This window comes from Palaemon carinicauda, chromosome 41, assembly GCF_036898095.1.
Source record: "Palaemon carinicauda isolate YSFRI2023 chromosome 41, ASM3689809v2, whole genome shotgun sequence".
Classification (NCBI taxonomy): Eukaryota; Metazoa; Arthropoda; class Malacostraca; order Decapoda; family Palaemonidae; genus Palaemon; species Palaemon carinicauda.
In genome coordinates, this window is record NC_090765.1 from 7,813,100 (window position 1) to 7,834,465 (window position 21,366).

The following is a 21,366-nucleotide window of genomic DNA, read 5'->3' on the forward strand; positions in this document are numbered from 1 at the left end:
CCCAAAAATGAAACATATTTTAATGACTCTGACGCTATAATGGTAACGACCACAGCCAATCCCTGGAATATGTAGGTTGATTGGTATGTAGACAGGCAAGAAGTTTGGTCGAGGAAACGGATCTGATCAAGCCCTAGGACTAATGAAGGCCTGCCCATCTCGTACACATACTCACTGTCAATGCCTTCAGTTGATAACCCTCATGGAAAAAGTCAAGAAGTCATACACACCAATAGGAGAATAAGTCGGCCAAGAAAAATTATAGACCAAAATAAATAAGTATCAAGATTAATATATAAAACTTTTTCATGATAATAGCCTAATTCCAAATTGGCCAAATAGCTTTTCCACGAATATCGCTCACTCTGAACTTATGCTGGGACTTTTGGGATGGATGCGGCGGGAAATAAAATTTTAAATATCACATCTGCATCAGTATGTTAAAGGATAGTTTTCATATAGTTTGTTTATAGCCATTATTATTAATCATTCAAATATGTTTTTTTCTCTTTTTTCTGTGTGTTTTAATTCGGTAGGTATCAGCTGATCTCAAGGTCACGCTACCGTACAGCTAGTATGCACACGTGGTCGTTTATATAGTTTTCATGTTCTAAAATTATCTTCATAATGAATATTACATCAGCATCTCTCTCTCTCTCTCTCTCTCTCTCTCTCTCTCTCTCTCTCTCTCTCTCTCTCTCTCTCTATATATATATATATATATATATATATATATATATATATATATATATATATATATATATATATATATATATATATAATTCACTGTTAAATCCTTACATTCCTTTGAACATTATTAGCAATTCTTTAATTCATTATTCGATGTTGCGTTTATTGGAATATTAGTAACGTATCGGGAGTAAATCACTTGATTTGCCACACTTTTCTATTTCAATAGCCACCATTGAGTAATCTGATTATAGGTTACTATAACTTATGTGCACGAGAGAGAGAGAGAGAGAGAGAGAGAGAGAGAGAGAGAGAGAGAGAGAGAGAGAGAGACTTACCTTTCCATTTTGTTGTTGAGTAACTTTCTAGATATGAGAGCATTTACTTCCTCGAACCTTTGACGTCACATAGTCCTTGGAATGTGTCTTCAACCAATGACCTAAAAACATAATTTCAGTTAGTGGAATTAGACTAAGAAATTATGGAATGATTGGTAATTCTTATAATTTGTGACCATATGTCATTAACAACGTAAGACTTTACAAGTTGAGGACGGAAGAAATTTTAACTAGAAATACAAGTAGGCCTACAGTACAGTAGGCCTATACATAAATTGACTTAGAAATACTGTAGTAGATATTCCCATACTGTACATGATACAATATTCAAATTCCATTATAGATTTCACTGAGATATCATTAAACAAAATATCTATATTGGAAGACATTTTCCATAAAGTAGGCCTATACTTTTTCCAATTGCTACATAAAATTTTGATATTTTTATTTTTCATTTAATTAAAAATGGAATTTTTCCTTTGACTTTCCTTAATTTACTTTGGTTGACATGGTTATTTTAACGAGTAATCTCTATAAAAGAAAAAAACAGCAATTTCAATTCCATGAACATTTTATATTATGAAACTTGAGGATTTTCATCAACCAATGTTTCCATGATCATCTTTTGTCAGTATTACAGCATGGGAATGGTTTATCGTATATAAATGAAATCTTTACAAGAGTACCAAACAAAAATTAAAGTGTATTACTGAAATATCACATACAGAAAATGTAGTTGGAGCCAAATAAGTGCTTTTGCTAGTCATCTTGATCATTTTCATTGGAAAGTGCTCAGTACTTGTAAGTATTTAGGGGTTATCGTGACTACCTGCGTCACTGCCTTAGAAGAGAAAAAAAGACATAATATGGTCAAATATATTGACGCAAATAAAGGAGACGTTGCTTTTAGATTTCAAATAAGTTAAAATTTAGTTATGTGAAGATTTTGTTACACTACAGAGGCCGAACTTCTAAAAGAAAAAATACATATTTAGAAAAAAGATCGTCTACTGTACTGACGAAATATAATTACACTTCAACCTTGGTGCAGTGCAGACTAATATTATAGTTACATTTCTTGAAGTTCCAACCATTCTTACTTCCATCGTCAGAGAGGAAGTGGTTTCTGGGGTTCCAAGACAGAAACTTTATCAACAATATATTGTAAGTAGAAGGGATTTAGGCAATTACAAAATGATAGAAATATAAAGATGGTATTCTCTTAAAAAACTCAATGTAATTCACCTAAAAAAATTAACCATGAAAGAATCATATACTATCAATAGCATGTGACAAAGGACGTTTCACTTCACCCGACCATATTGATATATAGTATATCTAACTTCAGACTAACTTCATTATTTGAGACAAAGTTGAAACATTGTTGTCTACTATCAGTCACTGATTTTCTCACACACAGCACAAGGTCTGGACGACGTTAGGTTACTTCCGGAGAAGTTTTATATGCAATCTCGTTTCCATATATGCCCATATGCACGTTACCCAACATAATTTTACTAGGGTATCTCTCCTTTGAAAAATTATGGGTCATTGCAAATTCTCATAACTCAAAAGCCTCAACTTGGGTACCTCTGCTCTGAAATATGTGGAGCCATTATAAATTCTCATAAACCAAAAGGCTTGACTTTGGTACATCTGTTCTGAAAGATGTGGAATCACTGAAATTCTCTTAATTCAAGAGGCATAACTTGGATACCTTTGCTCTGAATGATGGAGACCCATTGAAAAATTTCATGAAAGAAAATGCTCAACTTGAGTACCTCTGCTTTGTAAGACGTGGAGCCATTGAAAATTCTCTCAAATACAGAGTTTTTACGTTGATAATTGTGCTCTGAAAGATATTTATCAACTGCAAAATTCTTTTAAGCCCAGGGATCAAAACAACAAAACAACAGTGGTAGTTATACACATTGGGCATTTGAAGAAAAAGAGTAAAAATACCCTAACCAATTTTAGCTATTTTTCAAGGCAACAAAATTCTGTATAACTCTGCTGTAGCATGAGAGCATTAGCAAAATTATACATTTATATTTAGAAGTTGTTACTTGTTCCAAATCAAAAGCCAACACTGTCTCCCAAACAGTCTGTAGAAATGAATTCACTGTAATCAGTGGTTCAATATTGTTTTGGATGAAGACTAAAGTTTGTCGATCTGGTTCCTAGGTTTTATATAACATTACTTTAGAAACAATTTAATACATTCACACATTAACATACATGAGCCTTTAGGTTCACAAGCAATGTTACCCTAAGGTCAAAGATTATTCCTATATAGCTGGTCGTTTTCAATAGGAACCGTTTGACATTTTACATTTTGATTAGGGTCAAAGTATACTGCTGTGATATGGAAAATATTGGATGGCATAAAATGTTCCATTCATAAAAAAAAAATTTAAAATAACTGTCTACTTGGAGAAAACTAAAACCTATTATCAACCCATTTAATTGCCAAAGCAACTATTCAACCGTAAATTCAATCCATTATTGCCATTGATAAGAATATTGGATAACTAAATCAACTACATGTTACATTAGATGTTCGACTTCTCACTTACAACTGAACGGGACATGTTGACAACTTGGCTACCAGAAAGAAGCTGCGCTTTATTTAGTGATCAAGTAGCATTGTCGCAAGCAAGCATTAGCACCGGTTCTCAGTAATTACATGACATTGGTTGCCAGATGCTTTTCTGCCTTAGAGATGCTGTGGCGTGTTCAAGACAGCTTGAACCCTGCACAAATTCTGTACTTTGCAGGTACTGTATTGTAGGAATATACGTCCTTAAGCAGGAGAGATTTTTTTTTTTTTTTAACAATTCGGTCGTTTTGGACAGTCCTTAGAGATCACCCACCGACCAATTTTATAATCATTATTTTTTTTCTTTTTTATGTTAAACGGCTTTTTTAATAATTATTTCTTGCATTTCTGGAAGTACGTTTGAAATGATGCTTATTTACTTGAAACTTTCTTGTAATGGATAGACAAATTGAGAAATGCATATAATAGGATTCTTTGAAGAAATGCATAAAATAGGGTTCTTCCTCATCTACAGCATATTGACTATAGGCAAAGTCCATAAAACTTGTAAAATGTAAAATTATGATAAAAAAAAAAATGAAAAAAAGAACCACAAAAGAAATATACCATTTATGCTTGTAAGAATAAATGAAAAAAATTATTAAAAATGCTTGTTTCTGGTAGATACTTTTGCATGACCAGCCTCTACTAATTATCTCTGCAAATAATTTGGGCAACGAGTTCCTTGGAAAATTCACAAACTGACAAGAATGTTTGTCGGTTTACTAAGGATGAATTTGCCTGCCATCTCATCTTCCCAAACCGAGCTAAATTGAGGTTTTATTTACAGAAATTACCGAATATATAGTTTAACATCGTCTGCATGACTTTTTAATTAGTACTCTAAACTAACTTATGACATACAAACATTTAAGAATATTTGTCCCTCACATACTTCAATACAGCATTCAGTTACATGAAGGTTATGTTTGGGACATGGCTGCTCTAATTGTTCTGGGAATAAAGGACTTCAGTACAAATAGTGATGTTAAGAAAAGTTTAAGGCATCATTAAAAAAAAAAAAAAAAAAAAAAAATCGTCGTTTAAAATGGACATTTTCATAAATGTTCTTTGTGTATATTCCAATTTGGCAGGTTCTGGACTGGTGGTTTTGTGGAATATTGGGGATGATTAGGAAATAACTGCATTATTTGTGATAGTATCTGTCTAATTATCCCAATTGGTAGGTTACCCCATACCTAAAATTCCCACAATCATATTTTCGACATCAGAACAGATTACTTATTCTTGCAAGATGTGAATTTGGATGAATGTGAAATGGCCACATTAATTGCTGTACTCAATATCTTTAGGAAGTGGTAGCCCTACAGGTTGCACAGCTAGAAGAGAGTCATCTAATGAAATATAGATTGAATGAGGTGAAAATTGAGAAAATATTCTAAATTGAAGCCATATGACTTCATTAGTTATTTCTCTTTGTCATTAATTGGATATTTTCACTACAAAAAGGAGATATATAAAAAATTATCTTTATTATATTATTCAACAATAAATGAATTGAACGAAAACATATTCGATCATATTAAAAAAAGGCAACCCTACCTTTTTTTACTAAATTAGGTCATGAGATATGGTAGGCCTACTGAGAAACTTAAATGTACCAATGCTAAACAATTGGGTCTTTTCCAGTTTATTTTCATCAGCATATTGTCACCAATTACAGCAACTATTGTTCTACAGAAGTCACAAGCTACAAAAATTTCACATAATTTAAACAAAAAATAGTAGGATTTTAAAAAAAAAGTAAGGCAAATAGGACTCTTCTTAAATGGAAACAATGTACATGTCTTAATTTTTAAAATTTCGTACTTTAAAAAATTCATAATAAAAGAACTTATAGTTATTTACCCTTCACTAATACTTTACTTTCGCAGAACCATAATGTGCCAAACCATCTTACTAGCCTACTATTTTAGTGTTTGTAAAAAGCCACTTGTCAAAATACGAAATTAAAAGTTTAGATTCTTACTTAATGTACATGACACCATAGATAAAATACTCTTCAAATTCGTGAACAACAGTGAAAATCTCTATGGTCATTATGATTAAAAACATCTCTTCTCACTCATATATATATATATATATATATATATATATATATATATATATATATATATATATATATATATATATATATATATATATATATATATATATATATATATGGAATGGTCACCTGGATAACAGTATCTATACAAACCAACCAGGTTATAATAGGAAAAGATTTACGTCAGTAAATTTATATGTAGCACAATATTTATTGATAACCAAAAACTGAAAACATGTGAGAGAGAGAGAGAGAGAGAGAGAGAGAGAGAGAGAGAGAGAGAGAGAGAGAGAGACTTGATTAAAGATGAATGACCTAATTACCTGTAAAAGTGACACAGCATTGGCAAAATGGACTTGGCAAAGACATAGATAGCGCTAACTACTACTGGCAAGACATTTTCTAACCTAGTAATTTGAAGAATAAGAATTCCCATTTTTCCAAAATCATATCCATAAGACCAAAACTAAGTTAGATCATGGAATAATATTCTAGGAAGCATAGATTAGGTATGAAAAACTTCAGCATCGTGATAATGAAGAAAAGGGTAGCACAAATTTTCCCGAGATCCTGTCGAAGGTAAGAAGATAAAATTTAAGTAAGAAGTTTCCCACTGCCAGTCCAAGGCCCTTGCATTGGTGAAGGAGTAGCCTGGGCTGTTCAAGTTACCAACCCAAAAGGAGAAGTTCAGGACCCTAAATAGCCAAGGAAAACAAAAACAAATTGACTGATAATTCTAGTTTGGTAGTTCTTTGAGCCAGTGCTCAGAACAAACACTATAAAGTAGAACTGAACTAATAGAGCAAGTAATATATTTTTTTTCTATTTCAGGTGTCAATGAATATGAAGTTTCAATAACTGATGGGAAAATTAAGAATAATAAAATCCTTTTTAACCCAGCTTATGATCTCTTCGAAACAATTATATTATTTTGAGTTATTGGTAACGGAGGAAAGTAGGAAATACAAGAATGAGAGAAAATATATTCAGCAAATTCAACTATACAATAAGTTTCTACAATGAAGTCCTATTGTTTTTTTTTTTTTTATTTGAAACGCTCCTCGAAGAGGAAACATTCATTTTAAATTTGGCTTTGAAGTACTTTTTTTTACTATAGAGGGTTGAATTATGATGTGAAAATAAGATTTGAAGAACCTTTCAGTTCAAATAGATGCAATTGAAAGGAAATCATTTATGCAAACACAAATGTAACACAAAGATTATAAACACTATAACCCGATTACTGAGAAAGTAAGGTAGGTAAACCTAAGAATGGAACCTGTATGCATTTTCATATAACCACAAGTAACCTTTCACTTGACTCAAAATATACAAAACATATATTGACATGTAAGCTTTTCTTATATAATGATCTAACTAATATTTTCCAGACTTTTGTTTGAACATAAAACTAACTTTTATAATGTACTTTATATAGTTCTAATGGTGTTTGAAATTAGCAAATCATAAACACTACAGAATTTTCAAATTCCCTCTGAAATTTTCAAGTTCATTGTACTTTGATTATTCATTTTATTCAGCTATCATGGCCTCCGTTATTGAGATCAGATTCAAAGTTACACATTTTAACGAACCATAAGATTTTGAAAGTATTCCAATAATGTTTGTCCTGATTCCTGACGATGACTCCTTATGCCCTCAACAATCGCCACCTCTTGTTTGAGAGTTTGCAACATAAGGATTCTACCCTTCAAATTAAAGGACTTCTGCATCTTTTCCGATTCAATCAGAAGGTCAATGTATTCTTTGGTAGAGAGGGGGTTAGGCCTCAATGCTATTCTATCGAGACATCTCGTGAGACTTTGAGCTTGTTTAACCATAAATAATACCACATAAGATTGACGATCAATGTCTCTTTCCAGAGTTCTTATTTCACCCTCTTTGGTGGTTTTGCGGAGCTGTGCCTGACGATAGCGTTCAAGTAACTTCTGAACAATCCTTTGTTCCTTGACCAAAGTATTTTCATATCTAAATGTCATGGTTTTGTGTACATTCCAAACACACTTAGCAGGGCACCGTATACAGTATCCTTGTATCATGGATGAGCATCTCCATTTCATATCATCATGTCTGGAACATGGATAGTGACATGTATAATTACATTTAATACAATTAGTTACATGCTCCATGGGTTTTAACTCAATTTTTCTTATCTTAGTTACATTTACTTCCTCTTTGAAATTGGAACTTCCCTTTACATCTTCAGTAATTTGAGATAACTTTAGTCTTTCTTGTTTCAATGCACTAAGTTTCACTAGGCCAACATGAATCTCCTTTTGAAGATCACATACAGCTAAGTGTAGCTTATTTTGCTCCTTCAACACATTTCTGGTAAGTTGTAAGCTTACTGGTCTTGTCTTTGATATCTTTAGAAAAAAATTCTTCATGCTTCGGTATCCTGACTCCCAGAACAATTTAGAAATATGAAGAGAGTCTTCACTATCATAATCCGAGTCATCTTGAGCACAATCACTTGCATGGTTCAGAGAAAATAAGGCACTGTTATTGAATTTATAAATTCCAGCGTAATGAACTCCTGCTTCTTTTAACGCTTCCTGAACTGGAGGATTTTTGGCATCTGCAAACGTGGCCATGATGTAAATATTTTCCTTTACATCCTTTCCAAATAGAGATGATAAGCCCTCAAATACATATCTCTGAGATTGTGTTAAACGTACAACTGAAACAGGTGTCACAAAACCTATGGCATCAACTTCATCGATTCCAAAGTCCTGTTTCAAAAAATTTCTAATTGCTTAGCCATCTCCCGGTCACGTTGGATTCCTCTTGTATCACCATAGCCTGGAGTGTCAATCAAAACATAATTATAAGCAAATGGCATCCCAGGTACTTGATAAAAAGTGTACGCCGTTATAAAGTCTGTTTGGCTTTCAGCCTCCGACTTTTTAGTAGCATCATTATCAACTAAGATGAACCTGAATTCATCTTCAAATGTTACGCCATATATGTAATTCACCATAGCATTGATCAGTGTTGTTTTTCCCGTTCCCGTTGCACCAACCAACATTATAACCTTATTTGTACAGTTGGTTTTTTGTCCGAGAGAGAGTTTTTGAATTTTTTCCTCTTTGTTCAAATGTTGCACTTTCATATGGAGTTTTCTGATCTCCAACCCTTCTTCAGTTGTGCATGGTTCACTGAAATTATCCCTTATGGTTCTTTTGAGTCGCTGCTTCATACTCTGGAATTCTCTTGATTTATGAGGAGCTTCGGCCATAGTTGATTTATAAATGAAGTGTTGTTTTCTGTAAGCAAGGAATAATGAGAATTTAGCCATAATATTGCTAAATTGATTACTCACAAATTCTTCCTGTCACATTCAAGAAAATGTTTATTTGAAAATATACTACAGTCTCAAGCACTGTAACAAAAATGTTATATAAAATATATCAAGGAAATTCATAAATAATTTCCAGGAACACATTTGGTAAACATAAATTCATCCAAGGCATTGTAAACCCATTCACAACCTGAAGACTTGCTCGAAATTACAATTAGGATTTTCGAGTTGACCCAATTTCTTGAAAGCATTCTTTGATGACTTTGGCCATGGAGATTTCAAGTATGATTGAGGTGGGACATGATGGATAGCCTCTTATTTTTCTTCCTTTCTTTATGAGAATGTAATTAACTTGAGAACTTATTCTTAAATAAAGATTGCCAACTTCTTTCCTTCTAGAAGGACACTACAAAATCAAACTATTGTTCTCTAATCTTGCGTAGTGCCATAGCCTCTGTACCATGGTCTTCCACTGTCTTGGGTTAGAGTTCTCTTGCTTGAGGGTACACTCAGGCACACTGTTCTATCTTATATCTTATTTCTCTTCTTGTTTTGTTAAAGTTTCTATAGTGATAAAGTGATATTTATTTTAACATTGTTTTTCTTAAAACATTTTATTTTTCCTTGTTTCCTTTCCTCACCGAGCTATTTTCCCTGTTGGAGCCCCTGGGTTTAAAGCATCCTGCTTTTCCAACTAGGGTTGTAGCTTAGCAATTAATAATAATAATAATAATAATGATAATAATAATAATAATAATAATAGTCAAACTGAACAAATTCACTTCTTAACAATTACTGTAGACCTAAAAAGTTCTTCTGCAACTGCCAATTAATCACTATCCCTAAAAAGGAGTGGTTCTCAAAAGACCACAGATTAATCAAAGATGGAATACCTTTATTGTATAGGGTTTAGTACAGGCCTGGAACTCTGGCAGGGAAAATATCAAAGATCGTCATCAGCATGATGGAAACATGAATTTTAAAAAATCATAATGATTAAAAACAAAATTAGAATCATAAAATTAACCATATCATTCGGCCATTGACAATTTCAAAATATAAACCTCACCCACAAATTAAATAATTGCATTTCCTATATTTCTTTTGAAAAAACAGTTAACATTAAAATGCAAACATCCTTCATAATAAACTTGACCATTAAAACCTTTCCATTTTATTTTACATGGAGATTCAATTTGACATCCCGACTCAAGCTGTAGTATGATTGGATGTATTCTTACATTTCAAATTTGTAATACTTAATTTTAATAACATGAAATAGATCGAGTTCTCCAAACACTATCTAAAGTTCTCAATCTACCTAAAGGTCACAAAGGACTCAAGTCTTCCTCAAATCTAATTTTACTTACAAAGTATTATTAACAGTCGTAACGAAGCTGAAACCTAACCCAGCCACTGAGCAGGGGCAAGCCAGCCTCAACTTGGTGCCGGTCCCAAGCCCAGGTAAATGGGGAGGGTTGGCGGTAGGAAAGGCATCCAGCCATGAAAAATTAGCCAACACAAATATGGCCAGTGAAAATTGTGAAAATAAAATTAAAGCTAGGGCGTTCCCTGTAGGCGACGCGTTGGGACCTCGCCTGATCCTGTATCAAGGATAACCTTCGATCAAAGGGATTAACCAGTGATGAAGTGTGGGACAGAGGTAGATGGAGAACTCTGGCCAGAAACCGACCCACATAGAAGTGGGAAAAGATGCAGACAAAGAGAAGAAGAAGAAGCAGAAACCTACTTAATGTACAACAACCGCTTCTCTGCAAACTAATTCTAAGTCAATATAAACAAAATTACACAATTAAAAGATTTCTTATCAATTCAAATAGTATAAAGGCATATAGACCATGTGTATTTAGAATATATATAACCATGCTTGGAAACTTTACTTATTTTTCACAATGTGATATTAAGTGTCTACATGTGGTAATCCTTAGGATCACAGTTTCCAGATGATATTTAAAGCCAACATAGGTCTCAACATTAAGCCTTTCATATTTCAAAATAGTCAACCAACCTTATGCAAGAGTACTTCCCAAACACTTCACAGACACAATAGTTTAGAGCAATTTGTCTACACATTAAGAAATCATAGGTAACCCTACAGGATTTCTTAACTGGAATGGTGATATTTACCTTGCACATGATTTCCAAAATAAAGATCTTGGCATTTTCTAAGTAATACCTTAGAATTCCAGCCACAGTGACCTCACTTGAGGATACTTAATACAACATTTCCCCATATAAATAGTGCCAGATATCCTGAGATCCATGCAGATTTTTAAACTCGGGAGCATAATCTTCTCGAGTTCAAATTGTTGGACTAGTTTTGCAGCAGTCTTACAACGATCGGCAAGAAGGGATAATTTCGCTTTAGAGCTTCCAGATAGTTTTATAAACAGCTATCAGTGATGTATTTGTATAGATCCCCAGCATGTGGAGCAGCCAAAAACTATTTCCGTCAGCATAACAATATCAGCAAGGAATAGTCACCTTTTAACAAATGGACTCAAATGTTGAAAAGATTGTTTGTAATGTAGGCATTCCAATACTGTACGCACAAAGTATACTTAAAAGGATTGTCAAAACAACAGATTTGTAGAATAGATTGCAGAAGCAGGAAGAATTTGAAAGATGTAGAGATAAAGGTACGAATAATGTACTCACTCCATAGACTAGGAATGATACTCAATGTGAGGTGGGGCCCCCTTAGTAAAATTGTTACTTCAACTTGGATTTAATTCAACAAAAAATTCGAAACCCGACACCTGTTGTCACAATAAAAATTAATAATACAAACTAAACATAAAGAAGTGAGGATCTCCCCAAAAATATGAGTCCCTTGAAATTGCTTTAACTGTTTCATAGAACAGATATTCATTTTAACCTGATACAAGACTCGATAAAATTATATTACGTTCATTTGAATAATTTTATTATTATTATTATTATTATTATTATTATTATTAGCTAAGCTACAACCCTAGTTGGAAAAAGCAGGATGCTATAAGCCCAGAGGCTCCAACAGGGAAAATAGCTGTGAGGAAAGGAAAAAAGGAAAATGAGAATATTTTAAGAAGAGTAACATGAAAATAAACTATTATATAAACTATTAAAACTAACAAAACAAGAAGAAGAAGAATTAAGATAGAATAGTGTGATCAAGTGTACCCTCAAGCAAGAAAACTCTAAACCCACGACAGTAGAAGGCCATGGTACTACCATAAGACTAGAGAACAATGGTTTAATTTTAGAGTGTCCTTCTCCTAGAAGAGCTGCTTATCATAACTGAAGTCTCTCTTCTACCCACTGAACAAATAGTGCAGTAACCCCTTGAGTGAGGAAGAATTGTTTGGTAATCTGTGTTGTCCGGTGTATGAGGACAGAGGAGAATATGTAAAGAATAGGCCAGACTATTCAGTGTGAATGTGTGTGACTTGAACATACCACTGTTAACTCTGACGAGACGACACAAGTCGGTGAACATGCTTATGCCACTACAGTATAGGGAGGTCTGCAAACTCATAACTCAATGACATACATGGAGTCAAGGTCTATTTATGGACCACAACTGCAGTCATTATTCACGTTTTCCTTGGTATAATGTAAAAGGCAACATATACTAATTGGAAACCTAATATTGTTTCCCTAAGGAAGTTTCTCCTAAAATGTATTTACCTTACCCGTTTGGTTTACTCACAGAGGATTCAAACAAACCTGTGACATTTGCCAAGTCCTGTATAATATATATATATATATATATATATATATATATATATATATATATATATATATATATATATATATATATATATTCAGAGGAAATTATATGTCACTCAGGGACTGGCTAACAAATATCATGAAGATGAGGATTATGTTCAACAAGTTACAAGAGTGATAATCAATATTTTCCCGTCAAGTGATTTGTAAGAAACAGATAAACCTCAAAAATGTATATTGACAGATTGTGTTCTCATGGAAACACATGAAAATAAATTTTTCTACTTAGGATGGTTGGACGGACTCTGTAGGTAAATCAGGAATTACGAAATCCTTCTTTGAAGTGCTAAAATTGTATACGTAGTCTCATATATAAACATTGCAAACAAAGGCCTTTCTAGTTCACCGATTTGCTTTCATCTTTTTCATATTATCACTTATATTTTGAACTAGTTGAAAATTCATGTATATTTTGGAAACTTGGGAGTAACAAATTAGCCTATGTCAAAGAGTAACCAACCGAGAACTTGGGTTTGAATGTGACCTTCAACTCTGGCTAAGGAAGACAAGAGTAGAATTTCATATATATTTGATGATTAAATAAATTTACAGTACAAAGAGAAAACCTTATTTTTTATGAAAAAAATACTTTTATTGTTTTTTTTCAGTATACAGGGTAAGTTATTAGAAGGTGCCTGTCTCATAAGTTACTGGCCAATAATCATCTATTGATGATGATCATGTTCCTGTGGATTAGCCAAAAACAATCGGGAGTATTTGATGTCCTGTACATGGTAACAGCAGTATATGAATTACCAAGTGGCAACAATCAGTCCAGTTTTGGACCACCGCTATCCTGTTATAAGCAGTTACGTTTCCTACGGAGTTTTGGCTGCCTATGGATTGTAATTAGCCTCTGCACAGCATGTGTGCTGTACACATTACACACATGGAGACTGTTCAAATGAGGGTTAATCATTACAAAATTCTACCCTGCATTAAACAAAAGATTGTGGGGGTGAAAGTGATAGCCAACTGTAACTCCCAAGTTCTTAGCGAAGTGAAAAATGAATAATTGTGGTAGGAATATACTCTATTTCCTTAAGGAATGATTATTCATAAACTATTCCAATAGCAATGTTGAAGAAACTGAGTATGTGCTATTAGGTGGCGATCACAATAGATATGAAATATACATTTAAATATGATGACATGCGGCGAGGCAGTAGCTTTTCCCCGGGAACACTATTTATTTATTGAGTAGGGGAAGTCTGCGGTCATTTGGGTATAAATTCTCTCACGTTACATGATAGCTGTGCATAGAGACAAATATTATTCTCAGCAAACAGAATTTATTGTTGGAACTGGAGTTCTTACTAACTGGTAAATGTCATAATAGTATTAACTGTAATTATCATTATTTGATAAGGCATTCATGGTTGAGGATAAAATGACAAAGAACAGTGGAATGCTGAGCAGCATATAACCAATAAGAGAATTTGAAGAAAAAAACATTTCTGCATGCGAGATATTTTAAGCATAACACTTCCAAACATAATTCATCGTCGTTATAATCTTCCAGTCTTGTTAGGGTTAAATTAATGAAGCCATTTAAGTGTGCTTAACATCATTATTATTATTATTAATCCAAAACTTTACATTATATCATTGGCAACATATCACACATCACTGAAAAGGTAACTTTGTAGGCAACATATTGAAACCTGGTAGCTTGTTATAATTTCATATGAAGAGATGACATTCACTGTTGGTATAAGAAAAACATGTGTGGCATGATCTTGAAAACATATTTGCACTAAATTAATAAATTTTATGCTCTTTTACAAGCATATGTAGCCTTAGGTCACAACTAACTTTATATTACTGGCTTCCCATGCCTCTATGCCTAGATTAGTAGTTTACTTTGAATTAGTGTGGCTACAACAGTACACCTGTATGGATACATTATTATTACAGGCTATGTACAAGATTACCAATGCAGGACAAATACTTCAATCATAAAGTAAACAAGTTTTGATGACACTTTAAACAACTCTTAATGTTAATGCTAAGAGCAAAAAGATGGTAGGCTACATATGGTTTGCCTCTACCTGTATACATAACTGCAGAAAGAACATACAGGACTACACACCAACTTTGTTTATCACAAAAATACTTCCCTTGTGTTATTTTATCAAAGTTGATTTGGTGCAAGTCAGCAGAAGAAGGAAAGAAGGAAACAGCGGATAACATACCTACTGAAATTCCTTTAAATGAAGAAGGAACCATCATAACTACTCATCAAAAAGAAAAAAAAATCGTTCAGAACTGAGTATAAAATGAGTGCCTGAAACTGGTAATTATCCAACCCCCCCCCCCCCCCCCCCAAACAACTTCAAACATTCATGCAATTGTTAAACTTTAAAGGGTTCATCACATATTAATCAAAACTACTGGTAACCTTCCCAGCATTTGTAATAGACAGTCATAGATTTTATAATTTATCCTATAAATTGGTCTAGCCTTCAAGAATTGATTAATATAAAAAAAATAGTTGTATTGAGAATTTTAAGAGAATGATATTTGAATCTAGTTTCAAATTCTCAGAATGCATAATAAATTTGAAGGAAAAGCTTAAAGGCATTGTATAACTGAACACGACAAAAATTATGCTATGACAAAAAAATTATATAACAAAGCTAACATATTTTACATAACCATTAAAATTAGCCATAAATTAACAAAAATATTGAAACTTTACACACAAAAAAATTGGTTAAATTTATGAAACTTATGACATCAAACGAGCTCTAATTAAACTTTTTATATTTTGTGAACCAGTATATTATTCAAAATAAATCCAGACCGACTAATCTACCCGACTAATTAATGATAACGAAGTATTTTCAGCGGAGATTTCCTCTCTTCCCTAACCCCCAAGGCGCTAACTTGTTCCCTCTTACTCCTTCCCCACGAGAATTTCTAATCCACCGACTAATCAATTATAAGATCCTGGAAATATTTGAGCAGTGCTTCCCCTGATGCTTGACTTGTGTTTCCTCTCACTCCTTGAATAACAGCTACTTCTTCTTTCAGCTTTTGCAGCATATCAATTCTCTTCTCAAAGTTATGGCGTTTTTGCATCTTCTCAGACTCGATCATTAGGTCAATGTACTCCTTCGTTGAAATAGGATTAGGTTTTAATGCAATTGCTTCAAGACGTTCAACATGTTGTTGAGCTTCTCTGATCATATCGATAAGCAACTGCGCATGGTTATTGATATCATTTTCAATAGCTTTTACTGCCGCTTCTTTGTTAATTTTACCTTTTTCTGCAAGGTTATAACGATCAAGGAGTTCCTGCACTGTACGTTGCTCCTTAACCCAAGTGTGTTCATACCTAAATTTCATATTTTTATGAACATCCCAGTAGCACTTAGCAGGACAAACTCTACAATTCCCATCAGTCATTGCTGCACAGTTCATCTTACCTGCATCATCAGGAATAAAACATGGGAAATGGCAAGTGTAATTGCACTTTATGCAATTTGTCACATGTTCTCTATGGTTTAAATCAATCTTTGTGATCTTAGGGACTTCAACCTCTTCCTGGTAGTTGGCACTTCCCTGCATATCATCATTAATTCTGGCCAACATGTCCCTTTCCTGGTTAAGGTTCGTAAGTTTCCCTAGGCCTAAATGAATCTGATTTTGCAAACCAACTACAACAAGCTGTAGCCGACTTCGTTCTTGTAGAACTTCTTTAGTAAGAGTGAGACTTGCCGGACTTGTCTTTCCTAGCTTGAGGAAAAAGTTACTCATACTTCGGTATCCCATTTCCCAAAACAATTTGCATATATAAGCAGAGTCCTCATCGTCAGAGTCGGATTCATCACTTGCTGCATTTTCAGCAGTGTTTTGTGCAAAAAGAGCACTATTATTGAACTTGTAAAATCCAGTATAGTGTACTCCTGCTTCTTTCAGGGCTTCCAGAACAGGGGGATTTTTAGCATCTGCAAAAGTTGCCATTACGTATATATTATCTTTTATGTCTTTTCCAAACATAGAGGACAGACCATCATAAACATACCTTTGGGTCTGTGTTAAACGTGCTGCTGAGGCAGGAGTTACAAACCCTACACCATCTACCTGATCTACACCATAATCTTGTTTCAAAAAGGTCTCCAATTGTTTCATCATCTCACGGTCACGCTGAATTCCTCTTGTGTCACCAAATCCTGGTGTGTCAATCAAAACATAATTGTATTCAAATGGCATCCCAGGCAATTGATAAAATACATACGCTGTTATCAAATCGGTTTGACTTTCTGCTTGAGATCTTTTTGGAGCATTTTTATCATCTATCAAAATGAATCGGAAATCATCTCCAAAGTCTACACCATAAATAAAATTCACCATAGCATTGATCAGAGTTGTTTTCCCGGTTCCAGTGGCACCAACTAACAAAATAACCTTGGTTGGCGAGTTCGTTTTTTGTCCCAAAGTAAGTTTTTGTACTTTCTCATCTTGACTTTTATGTTCTTCAAGCATTTCTAATTTTCTTATTTCTAAGCCTTCTTCTGTGCCATGATGTTTACTGAAATGATTCTTGACTCTATTTTTTAATGAAGTCCTTGACACTGCAGTCATTCCTTGATTCTGGGGTGTTGGTGCCATTGTCGTCAGCTCTTCGTATGGATGATCTGGTCTGTAAACATGGGAAATATCTTCTATGAGAGTATGGTAAGGACTTCAGCTTCAAGCAATTTCATGTTTATAATAAATTTGGTGTCAATGTATATTGTTTACAGTCCCTTATAATTCTGCAACTTATTGGGAATTCAAAGTCAAATAAAGTCTGAACACTGTTTAGTCTTTTCCATCTTGGTACAATTTTAATGACCAGACTGGTTTTCAAATAAAAGTTTTTCCACAAAACCTGACTATTCTCTGTAAAGAGTGAACTGTTTAAAACTACATAAAACTATAAAACCTGGTGCAACATCAACAAGATTCCCTCAATTGCATTCAAAGATCAAAGTTTTACAGCCAAGTACAAAACAGATGTGACATCAACTCTGAAGTTTTAGTTCAAAATTTCACTACTTGGCAAAATATCTGTTCGACATGAAAATGTTCTTATTTAGACACAACTGGATCAGGTTCTTGCAGTACTGCTCATTTTTTTTTTTTTTTTTTTTACAAAAATGAAATTATAATGCCTGTCAAGATTGATGAAATATTGTCTATATTACCAGCTAATCATTTTGAAGCTTAGTTGTCCAAGGCATAAAACATAACATACTTATCATGTTAACTTTTTAATTGTAAAAATTAGATTTCAAATATACTCAGAAGAAAAATAATCATAAGTAAATTTAATTGCTGTCCAATTTATAAATACACAAAATTAAAATATGTATACTGTATTATGACAAAGTCATAGTGACGTTCAAAAATTGAATATAGAATATCTCCGTACAAAATGTCCTCCAAAGAAAACTGCTCTTACGTTTATCTATCTATTATTTGGTGACTATGTTGGTTAAGTGATGATTGATTCTATCTATTATTTGGTGACTATGTTGGTTGAGTGATGATTGATTGATTTGAAGTTCTCTGGCATCCTGACATCGAAGGTCATTAACGCCGATATTGTTCATGATAAATAAAGATTAAAGGAATATTCAATTAAAACCAGAAAAGTAAATATGTTATAAAAGTTAAATAGCATTAAGAACTGCTTCTGATATAAATCTAAAAATTCCACTAAAAGTTAATATGATATAAAAGTTAAACAGCATTAAGACAACCTGCTTCTGATATGAATTTAGAAATGCCACTGACATTGTACGACATATCATGTCCAAGGATCTTGGCAAAGATGAACATGCCATCTTCACCACGAGCCTCAAACAGATATCTATTTCTTTCAGTGCTATAAGTGGGACAGTCAGACAACAAATGCCTCACTGTCAAGGATATCAAGCAGTCGTTGCAATATGGTTGGTGTTGGCCAGCCAGCAGAAACTTGTGTCATCCAGGTGTGACCAACGCGGAGACGACAAAGAGTAGTCTCCAATTTTTGGGGCATCCCATTACACCTCCAAGGGGATATACCAATCGTAATTTCTCTCATCTTATTTTCGCTTAAACTATCCCAATGCTGTTGCCAATTGTTATAAATAGAATTCTTAATTGCTGGTAAAAAAATCATCACAAAGAATGGGAGACCATCTTGGTAGCAACTCGGCTGCAGCACTCTTTGCCAGTGAATCTACTCTTCATTTCCAGATACACCTACGTATGCCAGAACCCAGTAAAATCGAACTGTTATACCTTTTAGGCCAATAATCAAAAGCCACTCTAAAATCTTTAAAACTAAAGGGTTACTCGAATTAAAACCTTCTAAAGCTTGAAGAACATTTCTTGAATCACTATAAATGGTAAAATTTCCCTGCCCTTTTAATGCTATTTTCTCCATAGCGGTTAGTATGCCATATAATTCAGCAGTAAATATGGAAGATATTTGCATTGGATTTGGAGCCATCGGTATATATAAAAGTTGATTCCCTATGTTCAACATGTTCTATAAAAAGAGACCTAGCTTCTAATTCAGTCGTTTTTTTAACACCAATAAAATATTTATAGAGAGATATTTCTGGTAATTTCTGCGTAGGGGTTGATGGTATCTTAAATGGAAGTACCTTACCTCTAATTTTATCAAGACTTTAATAATTGTTTTACTCGAAAGCCATAAGGTTAAGAGATTTTGGGTGTGACTCAAAGTATGTTGGGTTTCTTACAAGGCTTGCAGTCTGAAAAGCTAGTGTTGGGGAGTCTTTGTAACCTAAACCAATACCGAATAATGGAAGACATGCGGTAATAGTCTAGAGGTCACCCTCCAGCACCAACAAGGAGACTTGTGATAGGCAAAGTTCTAAAAAGCTCCTGTGGACAATCTTATACCAGCATGATGTATTGAATCTAATATCTTTAATTGGCTTGGGGAGGCTGAGGTGTATATTTCACATCCATAACTAATTTTGGAAAAAAATTAAGCCCTTGTATAATTTCAAAATAGTTTTACAGTCTGACACCCATGGTGTATGAGACAATACTTTTAGAAGGTTCAGAGCCTCAAGACATTTAGCTTTTAATGCCTTTAAGAGTGGAACCCATGCCAACCTACAATCAAAAATCAATCCAAAAAAATTAGCTTCACCTACACATGGGATCCGTTGACCTTTCATGTATATATCTGGTTCTGGGTGAACTCCCCGGATACGACAGAAATGTACAATAGTAGTTTTGCTTGTTGGAAACCTAAACCCCTTCATATGAGCCCACTGAATAATTTTGTCCATTGCAAGTTGTAGTTTTCTCTCAACCATTGCCATTCTAGCTCCAGCAAATGATATGGAGGGATCATCCACAAATAGTGTTGAGAGAACATCCCAGGGAATGACTGAGGATATCCCATTAATTGCTAGTGCAAACAGGGTTACACTCAGCGTACTACCCCGAGGAACTCTCTCTTCCTGACATTCACTCTGAAAGTTTCCCCCCACTCTCACTTGAAGAACTCTATGTGAAAGGAATTATTGAATAAACAAGGGTAGCTCTCCTCTAAATCCCATTTCATGAATGGTTTTAAGTATACCATATCTCCATGTAGTATCATGCCTTTTCAAGGTAAAAAAAAAAAAAAAAAAAAAAAGTCACATGGTACTGTTTGGAAGCAAAGGCTTCACAAATAGAAGACTCGAGTCGTATCAACATTGTTGTTGTTGAGTGCATTTTTCTGAATCCACATTGAATGGGTGATAAAATACCCTTCTTTTCAAGGTACCACATCAGCCTTGATTTGACTATCTTCTCCATGATTTTACATAAACAAGATGTCAATGCAACAGGATGATAGTTTGCTGCTAAAAACTTGTCCTTACCGGGTTTTAAAAAGGCTTAAATAAAGGCTAGTTCCCAAACACTTGAATAACTATGATCATGCCATATTCTATTAATAATGCTTAGAATAAATAACATTGTATTAAAATGTACATGTTTGATCATCGCATATAGAATTCCATTGGGTCCAGGGGCTGTATCGTTGCAATGAGCAAGTGCGGAATCAAATTCTCTTTTAGTGAAAGGAGAATTATACTTCTCTTCCCTTCCTGTTGCAAAATTAAAAATTTTCTTTTCTTCAACGCTTCTGTACTGGTGACCAGGAGCTCCTTCGCACTTGCTGGATACATTTGAAAAATGATTAGCCAGGGCATTGCTAACATCATTTGCTTCAGTTACATACTGACCATTCACCTTCAACACTGGTGGTGGGTTGGGGGTGAATTTGCAAGCTATCTTTTTTACTTTCCTCCACACAGCAGATGGTGGTGTTCTACTGTTAATGGAGGACACAAGAGACATCCATGACTGGCGCCTTGCTTCTTTCATGGCATGACGGAACTTTGCTCTACATTTCTTGTACATAATCAAATTCTCATTAGTTCTACATCTACGCAATCGTGTTAGAGATCTTCTTGTGGCTCTGTGCAGGGCACTTAGTTCTGAAGACCACCAGGGGACTGGTCGTCGTTTGAATAACCCTGTTGTT

At 34.0% G+C, this 21,366-nt stretch overlaps 3 protein-coding genes across 4 annotated transcripts in view; all 3 read right to left on the minus strand.

Moving 5' to 3' along the window:
* LOC137632302 (uncharacterized) overlaps positions 1–21,366 on the minus strand; it is a 107,877-nt gene that overhangs the window by 61,642 nt on the left and 24,869 nt on the right. Inside the window, exons 2-3 of one of the 2 annotated variants that reach the window (XM_068364217.1) lie at positions 1,754–1,869; positions 1,029–1,129 (exon numbers count right to left, since the gene is read on the minus strand). In XM_068364217.1, the coding sequence (XP_068220318.1) occupies positions 1,029–1,036 (8 nt within the window). In that variant the 5' untranslated portion in view covers positions 1,037–1,129; positions 1,754–1,869. The remainder of the gene's footprint in view (positions 1–1,028; positions 1,130–1,753; positions 1,870–21,366) is intronic. The other variant, XM_068364216.1, reaches the window with a different exon arrangement.
* Positions 5,932–8,608, minus strand: LOC137632305 (uncharacterized). Its single transcript, XM_068364220.1, has one exon. The coding sequence runs from the start codon at positions 8,308–8,310 to the stop codon at positions 7,282–7,284; it is 1,029 nt and encodes a 342-aa protein (XP_068220321.1). The 5' UTR covers positions 8,311–8,608; the 3' UTR covers positions 5,932–7,281.
* LOC137632233 (uncharacterized) lies at positions 15,744–17,426 on the minus strand. Its single transcript, XM_068364118.1, has one exon. It carries the CDS (start codon positions 17,424–17,426, stop codon positions 15,744–15,746), a length of 1,683 nt encoding a protein of 560 aa, XP_068220219.1.

Bases quoted from the DNA above. Each gene is read 5' to 3' on its own strand.
- LOC137632233 (XM_068364118.1), bottom strand. From the start codon at position 17,426: ATGGCACCAACACCCCAGAATCAAGGAATGACTGCAGTGTCAAGGACT.
- LOC137632305 (XM_068364220.1), bottom strand. From the start codon at position 8,310: ATGGCCACGTTTGCAGATGCCAAAAATCCTCCAGTTCAGGAAGCGTTA.